This window comes from Aegilops tauschii, chromosome 1 (genome assembly GCF_002575655.3).
Source record: "Aegilops tauschii subsp. strangulata cultivar AL8/78 chromosome 1, Aet v6.0, whole genome shotgun sequence".
NCBI classification, from domain to species: domain Eukaryota; kingdom Viridiplantae; phylum Streptophyta; class Magnoliopsida; order Poales; family Poaceae; genus Aegilops; species Aegilops tauschii.
In genome coordinates this window covers 85334372-85348366 of record NC_053035.3, presented here as the reverse complement: position 1 = coordinate 85348366, position 13995 = coordinate 85334372, and the positions used below count along the sequence as shown (strand labels likewise).

Sequence of the window (13995 nt, the reverse complement as noted above, 5' to 3'; positions counted from 1 at the left end):
TATATGTATTGACCCCCTTCTTCAAATTAGATGTTTCGGAAGCGGGATGAACTCCTAGCAGAAGATCGTATGCGAGGAATTCTAGAGGAATTGGCGGCATTCTTCCTTGACCACGTGATCGCTGAAAACGGAGAATACTATGTGGACCCTGTGTTCCTACAATATAATTAGGAGATTGTATTGTAAGAGATAATTATTGTATATATGTAGCCGGTAGTGTCGGATAGATATACGAGAACTTGTTGTTCGACCAATATCTCGGAGAAGTAGAGGTGGTCGATATCACTTCTCTCTGTATGCATATGTTCATGACGATCTTCTGTTTCCTTCATTTGATTACTAGCTAGCGTGTCTACTCCTCTCCATACATATATAGTACGTAGCGTCGACCAAGCACGGAGATAAGAGAGGACACTTCTCTCTATTAATTAGCTAGCTAACACAATATATGAAACACCTAAATTAACCCCCCAAAACCCCAAAACCACCCCCTTTTAAAAAAAAACAAAAACCTCAGCTCCTGCCAGCTGCTGACGCGTGGATGCCTATTGGTCCCGGCTGGTGACACCAACCGGGACAAAAGGCCCTGCCTATTGGTCCCGGTTGGTGGCACCAACCGGGACCAAAGGCCCTCCTGCCTGGGCTCCCCGCACCGGCCACGTGGACGGCCTTTAGTCCCGGTTCGTGTAAGAACCGGGACTAAAGGTCTAGGGCATTAGTAACGACCCTTTAGTCCCGGTTCCAGAACCGGGACTAAAGGCCCTTATGAACCGGGGTAAAAGCCTCTTTTCCTACTAGTGGTTGTACTTGGGCTTCTTCTTCTCTTCATTTTCATTTTCCTTTGAACCCCTGCTTGAAGAACCCCTTAACCATCTCTTCATCATTTTTTTTTCTCTGGAAATTTCTGAAATTTTTAGTGACTCAAAATAAAAGTGAACAAAACTCAATAAAATTGATAGCAATTACTCCCTCAAGTGCCTAGAGGCTATATCATGCATCAAAACTACTTTGGACCATATAAATTTGACATGCAAGCTCAAGAACAAGGTCACCACAACAGATTTTTTTTTGCAATATATAGAGCACTAGAACAAAAACTAATTGGACCATTGAAGGAGTCACATACCGATGAACAATCCCCCAAAAAAGTTTTGCAAATGGAGCTTTGCGCAAGGAGACCGAAAATGGCAGCAAGATGAGCAAGAACGCGGGTTTGAGCAATGGGATGAATTTTTCTGGAGAAAGATGAAGTGAATGGATGCTAGAATAAGTGAGGGAAAGGCCTCGTCGCCGCCTTCACAGGCACTAGCGCACGCTTCGCCGGCTGGGCCTATGGCGGCGGCGCGGCAAGGGAGGGGGTGGCGGTGGGGGAAGGTGCGGCGGCTAGGATTGCCCCCGAGCCGCCAGAGAGGCGACGTTGGGGGGGAGGGGGCAGAAGCTTTGTCAATGTACAAATGTTATATAGCACAGCGGCCACGAATAAATTTTTTTCTTTAAAAAATCTGTTGATGGCCATTGTGCTGTATAACATCTGCAGTTCAATTCAAACCTCGATATTACTCCCTCCGTCCAAAATAAGTGTGTCTAACTTTGTACTAACTTTAGTATAAAATTATATTAAAGTTAAGACACTTATTTGGGGACCGAGGGAGTATGAATCAAAAAGGCTTTATATTATGATAGGAAAATATGAACAGACGAACCTTTGCATTGTTGAGAGTGAAAACATGAACAAACCGGGCAAACCAGGCCCCATCACCTTTCTCATGTACTAGTACTTTTGGGTTATTTTTTCAATTGGCAAATTCATATGAAGTCGTGGGCATTTGTGATTCACCATTGCTCTGCATATATTTTATCATGATCCTCCATACCTGTGCACTGGTTCATTGTATTCAGATTCAGAGTATTTGTCTGTGTGCCACATGACGTTGAGGCAGAGGCGGCGACTTGGTGCTCTCCTTCCTGCCCCGCTCGCGGCTTGTCGGTCGCCACCATTCGACCCCTTGACCCTGCGCCGGGCCGATGGCGACTCGTAAAGGTCAACCAGAAAAATAGGATTTCTTCCCAAAATAAATGCGATAGTGTACGTACTAGTACTGCTCAACGCGGGGCACGCTGCAAGAAGCAAAGAAAAAGGAAGCCCGATCGATGGCGACGTGGAGGCGACCCAACAATCCATGTTCATGCCACCCACCGCAAGCTGCACGTTCTTTTCATCTTTATATCTTTACAAATACAAATACAAATGCACGCAAGGTACAGCGCAGGCCAACGCAGCACATAGCGGAAGCATCGGGCCTCCGCTTTGTTGCAGGACCATGGCTCCGCGCGCATTGCTCTACGCGGGCCTCCTCTGCCTCGCCGTGCTGGCCAGCGGCGGCGCCGCCGCCGCCGCGTCCCACTCGCAGTGCACCGACAACCCGCCGGACCTCACGGCCGGGGGCGACGAGGCCGGCGCGGTCGTCGATGACCTCGCCGGCTTCAAGGCCTACGTCACCGGCGCCGCCCACTCCCACAGGGCCGTCGTCCTGGCCTCCGATTTCTACGGTTAGTTCACCTGTTGATTAATCTGTTTAATAATTGCTGAATGTGCAAGTGAGTATGAGTGTGACTTAATATTGCTACTGGTGCTTTATTTGTCTTTTTAGGATTCGAAGCGCCATTGTTGAGGTACCACCTTCTTCTCGCCGCATTTTCCTTTCCCTGATTCTCTTCCTTTCTTCATTGATGATGATGACTAGGAAACTTGTGAAGTGAAATGTACCCATGAACAGCTCTTAAATAAACGTACAAACTAATGATTTGAATAAACTACCAACAAGTAATTACCTAGAAGCACCCCAAAATTGGACTGTGGGTACATCTACCATCAGTTTTACTATTCTTTTCAAAAAAAGCCGCCCCCCTCAAGCCAAAAGACTAGAATTTCTAGCTACTGTACACTCGGCCCCTAGTTTCTACTTGTCTTCCATTTTATCAAAAGCCATCGGAGATCACCATGCTGACCAATAAATTTTCATCCCAATATCATTGTTTAAATTAAATGGCTTATGATTGCTCATGCGTTCATGGAAATGAAGGAAAATTGCCGACAAAGTCGGCGAAGCTGGATACTACGTTGTGGTGCCTGATTTCTTCCATGGACAACCTTACACAGAAGGCACAAACAGAACAGAATGGGTCCTAGCTCACTCTCCGGTAAATCATCTTTACCTATGATAATTCTCCATTAATTCATTTTGCCTATACTTTTCTACCCGCCCTGATCAATCTTTACATACAGGTAAAAGCAGCTGAAGATGCAAAACCCATCTTCGCGGCACTGAAGAAGGAGAAGAGATCTTTTGTTGGAGTTGGGGGCTACTGTTGGGGCGGTTAGTGAAATCAACACAAAGAGAAATATGTTTATATTGGCGGCATGCTTGGAATACAAAATGTTGGAGAGAAAATTAGTAATTCCGCAAATAGGATTAGTTCGTATTCACTTTTTCAAAGAATTTTTTAGTTCATGACCTCCTCCTCTACCGACAGGGAAATTCGCTGTGGAGGTGGCGAAAACAAACGAGGTGGAAGCAATTGTCATCTCCCATCCTTCAGCAGTCACCGCCGATGATATGAAAGGTGAACTTTTGTTTATCTTGTGGTACTCCTATTGGTGAACTATACATGTCTTTTATTCTTAGCTCAACTGCCACTCAGTGATCAAGTGCCCCATTGAGATTCTTGGAGCTCAGAATGACGCTGTTACGCCGCCAGCATTAGTAGATCAGCTTGTTGAGACCTTGCATCAAAGCAATCAGGTTAGTTTCAGGTGATTTCATTCCAAACATTTGGATATCAAAGGATTACTATGATGTTTCTACATGGCTTGTTACCCTGTGCATGGAAGCATGTAAATCAATTTGCATTCATGAAACAGAAGATTCCTTCAGAATAACCCAAACTTAAGCAATAAGCACAGAAGATTCATTCATTCATGTTCTTTGACAAGAAGTGAATGAGAGCCTCATATGACTTTCGCTTGTTGCAGATTTACTATGCAAAGATCTTTCCAGAAGTTGCCCATGGCTTTGCTTGCAGATACAATGTTACCAACCCGTTCGCAGTCAAGACCGCTGAACAGGCTCTTGGCTTAATGCTCGGCTGGTTCCACAAATACCTGAAATGAGAACACCTCATCATGCAAGTCCTCACAATTTCTTACGTCCAAATAAATTTCCCGCAAAAAAAATAGTACGTCCAAATAATATTTTTTTCTTGCATTCATGTGTGTAAACTTACATAATGAGATATGCAGATAATCTGGTTACAATTTGTGTGCTTTACCTTTGTATAATCTCTTCATATTGGTACTATGTCCATGCGTGTGTCGGTGTGTGCAGTTGTTAACAGCTTGCTATGTCTTTAACCATGTGCAGAATAATAGTAGTAATAAAAAAGTGGCTTTATCTCTTTTATTAGTCGCGGAGCCAGCCCAAAATTGGCACATGCCAAGTTGCCAGTTTAAAACGGAGGCCAGATCCGTGGCAGGAGCTACACACTTGCAAAGCAAGATCAGGTTGAACTAAAAGAAGAGGAGCCTCCAGTCCCCACATGACCCATCAGCCAGTCATGGGTATACCACCCCCGCAAACAAATCTACCAAACTTTCAGGCCCCAAGCACAATAAATTTCTGGGTTCCAAATGACGCACTAGAAGGAAATTCTTATATTCCAATCTGCCTCTAGGCACAGATGGTGTATTGCCCTGCTCCAACCAAATGAAGAAATATCGGCAGCACGGAATGGATGCGATCTCTAGAATCTAGGGTGTGTTTGGTCGCCTGGAGACCAATCAGGCCTGCACGAAAAGAAAATGGGTTGTTTGGCTGAGTTGAGCCACATCCAGCGTACATGGTGGGCCATTTTGCACAAGAGTATGCCAGTGAGATGTGAGGCATGTACCTGCTATCTTCTCCTACCTCGAGTGAGCTCGTCTCTAATCTTTTTTCTTCCTCAACCCTTTTAATCTACCCAACGGTGCTTCGTTTCGATATAAGATCTACATGAAAAAGATGCACATCGATGTTATGGTTTCATTTACATGGTCGGTTCGTAGTTTCGTCGACCATAAATGCTTAGTTTCATGTTCATGTTTGGAGCTATTTTGGATGAATTTTGTCAAATTCGTCGCGCACGGTCGATCGTTTGAAATTTCTTTTGACCATTAGCTTCGTCTTGCAGTTTCACACGACTTTCATATTGCACATTTTCTGTTTCGATGACTGTAGATGAGTAGATCTAACTTCTTTCTCGTTGGAATGCACATATGCATATGTATGATGTGTGTTAATGACACTCCTTAATCTCGGTGTCCAATCCCGTGTCCTGCTACACTGGCGTCACCATCGGCGTCGTTCCTCTCAGCCTCCTCTCCCGTGTGCTGTTGCACTAGCGCTATCGTTGGCGCCGTTCCTCTCAATCTCCTCTCCCATGTCCTACTACACTTGGGCAGTCGTCGTTCCTTTTTGTTTTCTCTCCCAAGTCTTGCTACACTGAAGCCACTGCCGGCGTTGTTTCTCTCGACCTCCTCGCTCACGTCCTACTACACTGACGCGTTGTCAGTTGTTCTTTTTGGCCTCCTCCTCTGCATCCTCGTCGCTGATGCGACCATGGGGTGCAAAAATGCATGTGTCCTCTATATTTTCTTCCTTAGCGCCATGGCATCCCCAGTGTTATGTGTAGTTGTCAACCTTGTCGGATGGACGCCATGTTGTGCCCGGCGCTGCCCCCGACATCGTTTCTCTCGGCCTCCTCGCTCTCGGCTTACACTGACGCCGCCATCGCGAGCACGCTGCAAAGGAACTCTACTGTAACTGTGTGTGTTATGTGTAGGTGTTAACTCTTTATCATATCCCGTGCATATAACCAAACAACATGTAGTTGCGTGAGTGGAGATAATACATGACACCAAACAACGTGCCAAAACCGACCCCCTAATGCACAAAGTTTAGATGTGGGCAACCAAACGGTGTGCAGATGTTGGTGTTTTGCATGTTTTCCTTCGGTCGGGCCCAATTGAGATTTGTATGCAATACAAGAAATTCGCAGATGACAACCAAACACGTCCTGAGTGTGCTCATCTCGTTTCACATAGGAAAATGATGGCCCATGTGTGACTTGTACCGCAGTGTGAAGGTAGTGAAGCTTCATGATCTTAGACAAAAAGACCAAACGAGTACCAAATGGTTAGGGCATTCCAACGCGGTTCACCAAAACAAACATACCAAATGTCCGTGGAGATGTTCGGATGTGTCTACAGAGAGCGGTAAGGGAGACGATCATCTGATCGCATGCACCAAAAGTCAGTGCTAGTTCAAACGCACAATTCAAAAAGACGGATGGAATTCATGTAAACTAGACGATATTTGTTAAACTTCCATATATTTACAACCAAATGGTGAAATTTTAACAAAGTTCAACTAACATAACAAAGCTTAAACTAAACAAAGCAAGGTATCAGATGTTGACCTCATAGGCATGGCTTCCAAGGCCGCTGGCACCGTTGTCATCGTCTCCTCCGTTGGCGCCACCGTTATCGCCGTCCTTCCAACGCGGAAGGCCTCCTAGGGGTCGCAGCAGTCTCGATTGCGACGGTTGGCTGTGACGCGCTCTTGCTCTTCCATTGCCGACGAGGGTTCGAGCGGCGCGTCAGACTCGGTCAACCCCATTTTGAGGAATTGGTTGTTGAATCGGCGTCGGCGGCAAGCGGACCTCTGCTCGGTGGTCCTGGACCGATCCTCGACTTAGGCCAACGTGAGGTCAGGTCGGACGTAGCAAACGCCGCCCGACACGCCGCAGTGTGATTCTCCCAACGAGGCAGCCGCGACCTCGGCTAGCTCCAACCATCGAGCCTTCTCACATCGACGCACACTGCCACACCCGTATCCAGGACGACGGCAACAACGCACGACCGCAGGCCCCGCTCCAACCCGAATCGGGCTTGAGCGCCCATACCCACCACCGTGCGGCCCCTACATGCATTTCGCGCTGCCACACACCAACGCCACCAACATGCCGAGAGATCCCACCCCACCACCGCGCGCGAGTATGAGAAAGCGACCACCAGAAAAATGCATCCCCCTTCCATAGAGCCGGTCTGGGCTTCGTCGATGGCTCCTTTGGTGGCGGCGGCTTTAGTCCCTCCCCCCCCCCCCGGTCGGCAGGGTCGGGATACCACTGAAGACTGCCGGCGGCTCCCTCTGGCGACAACAAGACGGGAAGGAGAAAAAATAGGTGGCAACGGCTTTTGAGTTTCTCCCGCCGTTCCATCGTACAAAGATGTACTGTAGTACGTATTTTCCATTCCTCTTCTTCTTCATGAAAAGGCATAACGAACGGTTGCTCAAAAAAGCTAGAAAAAAGCAAGGCCTTCCATAAAACTGGAGGGGTTATATTACAAGATTGCCATTGAGCAACACGTCCCACGCGTCGAAACCACCTCGGCTTGAGACTTGAGAGTGAGGCCCCGTCGATTGCTCGCATTCCGATCCCCATTCTGCGCCGCCACATGGCACGGACGGCTCCGGTCGCCGACACCGACACCATCGCCGTCCTCGGCGGCGACCTCCTGCGGGAGGTCTTCCTCCACCTCCCCACCCCCGCCGACCTCCTCCGTGCGGCGCTCGCCTGCAAGCCCTTCCTCCACGCCGCCCGCAGCGCCCGCTTCCTCCGCCGCTTCCGCCGCCGCCACCCCTTCGCCTGCCCGCTCCTCCTCGGCTGCTTCGTCCACCGCCCCAGTGAAGACCGCTGCCGCGAAGACCCCAGCCCTCTCCTTCTCCTCGCCCCCCTTCCCGCCGCCGCGCGCCGCGTCGTCGAGGCCGGCGACTTCGCGCTCTCCTTCCTGCCCGACCGCGGCTCGTCGGGCCCCGACCCGTGGAGGGTCTTGGACAGCCGCAGCGGCCGGCCTCTGCTGTGGGATCGGGCGTCCGCGGAGCAGCCCGTCGCCGATCCGTGGAAGGTCTTGGACTGCCGCAACGGCCGCCTCCTGCTGCGCATTCGGGTGTCCCGAGAGCTGGCCGTCGCCGATCCCCTGACCCGGCGCTGGGCCTCTCTCCCCGCGCCCCCGGCTGAGCGCCCCGTGGGGTACGGCCTCGTCACCGACGACGGCTGCTCGTCGGCGTTCCAGGCGTTCTGCCTTTCAGAAGACGGCGGCGGCTCCCCCGGGCTTCGCGCCCTGGTCCTCTCCTCCAGCGAGCTCCGCTGGGCCGACGCCGCTGTCCTCGCGGGCCAGTATAATCTCGAGGACTCCCGGGTGATGCAAGCCAACGGGTCGCTGTACTGGAAGCTCAAGGGCGGGGAGCGCATGGTTGCGCTCAACACGGAGACGATGGAGTTCTCCTTGCTGGAGCTCCCTGATTTCGCTCGGCAGTTCAGCTTCGATGTCATTGAGAAGGGGGACGATGATGCTGGCGGGCTCTACCTGCTCACCATGCTCGGATGCTGCATCGAGGTTTGGGGCGGCTGGGATGATGGCAGCGGTGTGCTAACATGGACACTGGTGGACAAGTCGGTGAAGTTCCAGAGGGCCATGGCGGACATGATTGGTTCATCACAGTTTTACCGGCATGAACTGGTTGTCATTGGGGTGGTTGCGGGTGTGGTCTTCTTGCGCAATAAGGATCGCCTGCTCTCCATTGATTTGGAAACTATGAAGCTCAGGATGTTGGCTCAGAAAGACACGTGCCCATCGGCCCTGATGTATCCTTACACGATGGCGTGGCCGCCTTCATGCCTGAACCCTACTGAAGAAGGTGCTTGATAAGATGGTAGCCCTACTATGCAAGTTTTGGCCAACAATCTGATCATAAGAAATATTTGAACCAAACGATACAGTTTATAACTTCTTAACAATTTCTTAGTTGCTTTAGCTTTTGCGGGCATAAAAAGAACATGCTGCTTGACACTCCAAAACTTACTTCGTTAGCATCGTGCTGGGGTGAATCTTCTGACATGCTGAATACCCTGATTCTGCTGCAGGAATGTGAGGCTCACTACAGCTTATGATGTTAATAAGGTTTTGTGCAGAGGTAACGAAGAGGAAGGAATTCGATCATCCATACGATGATTGCGGCGCAACCAGTCTAACCGCGCCTAAATGCCTGAACCTCGTATGATGTAATTAGTTAGTGTTACGGTCTTGTTATGTGTGTGGTCACCATAATCCGACTTTGCAATCTGGGGAATGCGGTATGTAGCATGCTTCCTTCCTGATTGTTGTACCAGTTCATCTGTCTGACTGTCTCCTCAAATGTGTGATACAATCCTGGTTGGGGTTGGAGTGTATCTATCATCCTGTCTCCTTCGATACAGATGCATGGATTGTATCCCAGTCTAATAAATGGGCTTCCAGAATCATGCACAGGGAAGAAACTGAAGAGTGAAGAGAGCTAGCTTGGCTATGGCAGCGAGTGCTGTGACTACGTTAGATGTTGATAAATAGTTCCATCAGTGTGTGTTTGAGCATTCTTATCTAACCTCTGAAGAATTTATGAGATGCACCACGGATGGAGACATCAGCCTCAGGTTTTGGGGCCTGTTTCCTCACTTCGTCTGGGTCTAAGGTTTTGTAAGCAAGTAAACTCTGGTTTCACAGAGACAGGCTATCCTGGTCTTCCTAATTTTCCATAATGTATGCATATGAGTGGACTTGTGCAACTTCAATGGCAAGCGTCAATTTCTGATGTTCAGACATGCTTTGCCTCTGACGGTGCAGTTTTTGTTCAAGCCTCTGCGGGCCTTCACATGTTACTGTCAAAGTGATCATCCTTTCACTGTGCCTCTGCGGGCCTTCACATGTTACTGTCAAAGTGATCATCCTTTCACTGTGCCCATACATTCAGAAAAGACACAGGGATATATCATCACAATTGATGTTGTTGAATTTTCTTTTTGACAGCAGCAATTGCTTGTTGATACCCATTAGGCGTTGAATAATGAAAGAGAACGCAAGTCAACAAGCTTTCAAGGAAGTACTGATCAGGCCTTCGGATTGATCTCCAAGACGACTTGTAAAACGTGGATGCCACGAACTCGAACTCTGTACTATCGATCGATTGATCGCCTACATAACGCGTACCCGGTCCCTGCGATCCGTCGAAGTTGGAGATAACGAACGAATTCTCCGTGTACGTACGTCGGGACGTAGCTAGCTCGTCATTAGTCATGACGCCCGCGTGGTTGAGCCGTGGCATCGGCGCCATGGATCTGCCGGAGTGGGTGCCGGTCTTCCGCGACATCTTCGACAAATAGTCCCCCGACCGCGCCTCGAGAAGCTCCCGGGAGACGGTGAGGAAGATGGGCAAGCAGTGGGAGGCGACGGCGCGCGCCCACGACGAGGCTCTAGCCCCCCTGAGCCGCGACGAGCAGATCATTTTAGCCGCCGAGCTCCAGGCCGTAGCCTTCGAGTCCATCTCCGCCTTCGTCCCGCTGTACCGCCTCCGTGACAGGCTCGCCGGCGCCGCGCGGAAGGCGTGCCACGCCCGGACCCACGGCTGGCCGTCCGCCGACCCCCATCCGTCCGACGTGAGCAGGTGGGCCGCCACCGGCCGCGGCGTCGGCCGGATCCTGCGCCACCGCCTCTCGCGGGAGCAGCTCCGCCACCTTGCCGACCTCCTCGACGACGCTCTCTGGTGGGCGGGCCGGCTGGAGGAGCTCGACCTCGAGCTTAACGGGGACATATGCGCCGTGACGCGGGAGTCGAGGACCGACTGGGCTGCACTGATCCTCCAGCGGTTCCGCAGAATGCAGTTTCTCGCCGACAACGTCTGGGTACGCCTTCCTCCGATCGAGCGCGTCGTCGACCGCTTGCCGGGAAACCTCGGCGCCACAGCTCACGAGGCCGATGGCCGCCGCCTCCGTGGCCGCCCCTGCTGGTGGACAAGACAATCAGACGATCCATGAGCATCTAAGCAGTGGTAAAGGAATAGTCTGGCCTCGAATGAGGTGGCCACACAGAGCACTGCCGAGGGGTCGGTGGTCGTTGGCTCGTCGCCGTACCAGGGCGCCCTGCGATGCCGCTCCGGTGCAGTGCTTCTCCGTGAGCGACATAGGCAGAGCTGGTGGTGCTGCCTTTTTGCAAAGGCGATGACGCACACAATATAGTCGGGGCAAAACTGCGCGGGTAGTCATGGCGACGGTGGCGGCGGCCTCCACGGGTCATTGCGGTTGGGATGACAGCCTTTGACGGCCGGGACGGAACAAACACCGACTATGCCGTGGTCTTGTCCGGCGCTCATTGGCGGCGCGGCATCAGAGGATTTTTGTTCGATGCGAGGGCGGCGACCATAAGGCTGGTCATAGTGGGCTGGTAATAGTGGTGTCATCCATATGACATTAATCTAAGTTACTATTTTCATAGTGCAAAGTAACATAGTAGTAGTGTCATCATATATGGCTTCATTTATTAGGTTGTAGACTCATTCTTTCTCGGGAAGCGCTATGTTACAGTAACATATTATGTTACTCTATACACCTCTCTCCTCATTAATTACGTGTCACATAAGCAAAAATTTCTTGAAGTGCGCTATGTTACTACCTAAGTTACTTCCATTATGACTAGTCTAACAAACAAGTAGGAGATTTGCGGCGCCACATTGAAGAGGAAGGGGCGCACGGCGCACCAAACGGTTTCACGCAATTTGGATGTTCATGCAGTCTCTACGATGATGGCGCGAGTCCATTTATCCCTTTTTTGGTCATTGTAGTGGAAGAAAACACTTAGTCATAACTGTTTATTTCGTATCTTGTAAAAGGTCTCTGTTTGATAATTAATAAAAATAATCATGTGCATTATAATGATGTAGATGTCGCAGTTCTAACCTTCAGTCACAAACATACTAAGAGGGTGTTTGTTTCCAGGCACTTATTGGTTTAGGGACTTAAAAAAGTCCCTATAAGTCCCATCTAAACCAAACAGGAGAGACTTATAGGGACTTAAAGTGGGCATTTGAAATTTATGAAATAAGACCCTCAAGGAAGAGTCTTATAGGGACTTATAGTTGTAATATGGTCTTATAGGGACTTATAAGTCCCATGAACCAAACAGGTAGAGACTTTTTAGGGACTTGGGACTTATAAGTTGGGACTAAAAAAAGTCCTAGGACTTATGAACCAAACAGGGGCTATGAGTTCCGTTCATGACGCCCTCGCCGCCAGGAAACCAAAGATGCCAAACCTCCCGCCTGCGAAACCGCCGGCTCGTTCTCCTGCGTTCCACCTGCAAAGTCAATGACTTCGACGTCATCTGTGCCCACCCCCGTATTCACGGCAAATTTGACAATTTTGACCTCGGGACGAAATCAATTCACAGAATGAACTGCCCGTGAAACTATTTCACACCCCTGACCCTTTCGTGTAGCGCCCGCCACGCCGGTGCCACACCCTATGGTGCAGCGCCTAGCTCGGGGGCGTTGCACGCCAGTCCACCGTGGCAGCCCCTGGGCCCGCACCCAGCAGTGCAGCGCCTCCTAGCTAGGCGCCACACATGTAATGTGCAGCGCCTAGCCCTTAGGCGCTGCACTGTGACTTAGATGCCAGCCGCCCGCTCCCCTTCCCCCCACCCACCCATTCGTTTCAGGAGGAGTTACAGAACAGGCGCGCCGGCGGCTTCCTCCTCTCCCCCTCTCAATCCCCTCTCCCAAATCCTTCAGATCCGACGATTTGGTCCATGCATTTCTTCACCAATCCATCCTAGAAGGTACTCTCCTCCGATCCCCTTCTTTCTATCCATAGAAAATATGGTATTTTGAAGATTTGGGGAATCCTTGTTTGATTTGATTAGATTTGAATCTTGCATGTATTAGAATTTTGCATATATTACAACCCTTGTTTGTTTGATTTGTGGAACCCTAGTTTAGTTTATTTTATTGAAAAGATATGGTTGGATACATAGATTGACATGTTATTTCTATGGAAAAGTTATTTGTATGAAGTAGGCCTAGCTTAGTTTATTTGTACTGAAATTATACTCTTATTGAGAAGAATGTTTTGGATACATATGCTTTGAATCTTGCATCTAGTAGGCCTACTTTAGTTTTTTTGAATTGAAAAGATAATCGTGTTGACAAGAATGCTTTGTTGAAATTGTTAGGATGGTTTGGCTTCTCGATGATCACTGGGACAAACAACACCAGTCGTACGCTATGTCGGTGGAGCAGCGGGTAATACTGAAAGTGGCCGGTGTTATGAATTTCGTATTTATTTCAAACACAAATGCCCCATATGTAATGTTATGATTCGTTTGTTTGTAGGAGCTTGCACCTCTGAAGCTTCGGTCTCACGGGGTCACCCTTGGATGGATGCGCTATGATGAGCGGTACACACCGTATGTAAGGGAGACAGGACTTCTCCCTTTCATTCAGTTGGTCAGTCGGTCGACGCCACCCAACAATGCTGCAGCACTCACCGCGCTTATTGATCATTGGAGGCCGGAGACACACACTTTCCATCTTCGGACTGGGGAGATGACCGTGACGCTCCAGGATATTGCTATGATCACCGGTCTTTCTATCGATGGGAATCCTTTATGTATGAACACCGATTCTGATGGGTGGCGCGTGCAGATGCATGCCCTTATCGGTATGGTTCCTCCGGAGCCTCGGGAACCAGAAGCAGAAGACAAGAAGAAGGAAAGAGTCACAGCCGGTGCTCCTTTCACGTGGATTACATCGAACTTTAGTACTTGCCCTGAGGATGCTAATGAGGACACGGTGAAGACATATGCTCGTGTCTACATGTGGTACGTGATATCCAGGACCATGTTTGCTGATGGCACAGGCAAGAATGCTCCATGGATGTGGCTGAAGGCGTTGACCGTCTTCGATAGCAAATGGAGTTGGGGTTCGGCGACACTGGCTTACTTGTATCGACAGGTATGAAGTTGTTTCCTTTTCACTTCATTGATACATTATCAATGCGCTCTTGCGGCAAATTTGACCATGTTCTCTTTTATGT

The 13995-nt window shown here is 49.7% G+C and overlaps 2 protein-coding genes across 2 annotated transcripts; both read left to right on the top strand.

Moving 5' to 3' along the window:
- Positions 1-2246: 2246 nt before the first annotated feature.
- On the top strand, positions 2247-4309 carry LOC123497048 (endo-1,3;1,4-beta-D-glucanase-like). The gene is made up of 7 exons (XM_045232832.2): positions 2247-2550; positions 2652-2673; positions 3084-3201; positions 3287-3377; positions 3535-3624; positions 3703-3803; positions 4034-4309. Exons 1-7 carry the CDS (start codon positions 2322-2324, stop codon positions 4169-4171), a joined length of 789 nt encoding a protein of 262 aa, XP_045088767.1. The 5' UTR covers positions 2247-2321; the 3' UTR covers positions 4172-4309.
- Positions 4310-7473: 3164 nt separating this feature from the next.
- Positions 7474-9399, top strand: LOC109770685 (uncharacterized). Its single transcript, XM_020329399.4, has 2 exons — positions 7474-8795; positions 9022-9399. Exons 1-2 carry the CDS (start codon positions 7553-7555, stop codon positions 9027-9029), a joined length of 1251 nt encoding a protein of 416 aa, XP_020184988.1. The 5' UTR covers positions 7474-7552; the 3' UTR covers positions 9030-9399.
- Positions 9400-13995: the final 4596 nt, after the last annotated feature.

Excerpts from the sequence above, each read along its gene's own strand:
- LOC123497048 (XM_045232832.2), top strand. The coding sequence starts at position 2,322 with ATGGCTCCGCGCGCATTGCTCTACGCGGGCCTCCTCTGCCTCGCCGTG. Across the intron at positions 3,378-3,534 it reads TGGGGGCTACTGTTGGGGCG|GGAAATTCGCTGTGGAGGTG; the intron begins GTTAGTGAAATC and ends CTCTACCGACAG. Across the intron at positions 3,625-3,702 it reads CACCGCCGATGATATGAAAG|TGATCAAGTGCCCCATTGAG; the intron begins GTGAACTTTTGT and ends ACTGCCACTCAG.
- LOC109770685 (XM_020329399.4), top strand. The coding sequence starts at position 7,553 with ATGGCACGGACGGCTCCGGTCGCCGACACCGACACCATCGCCGTCCTC.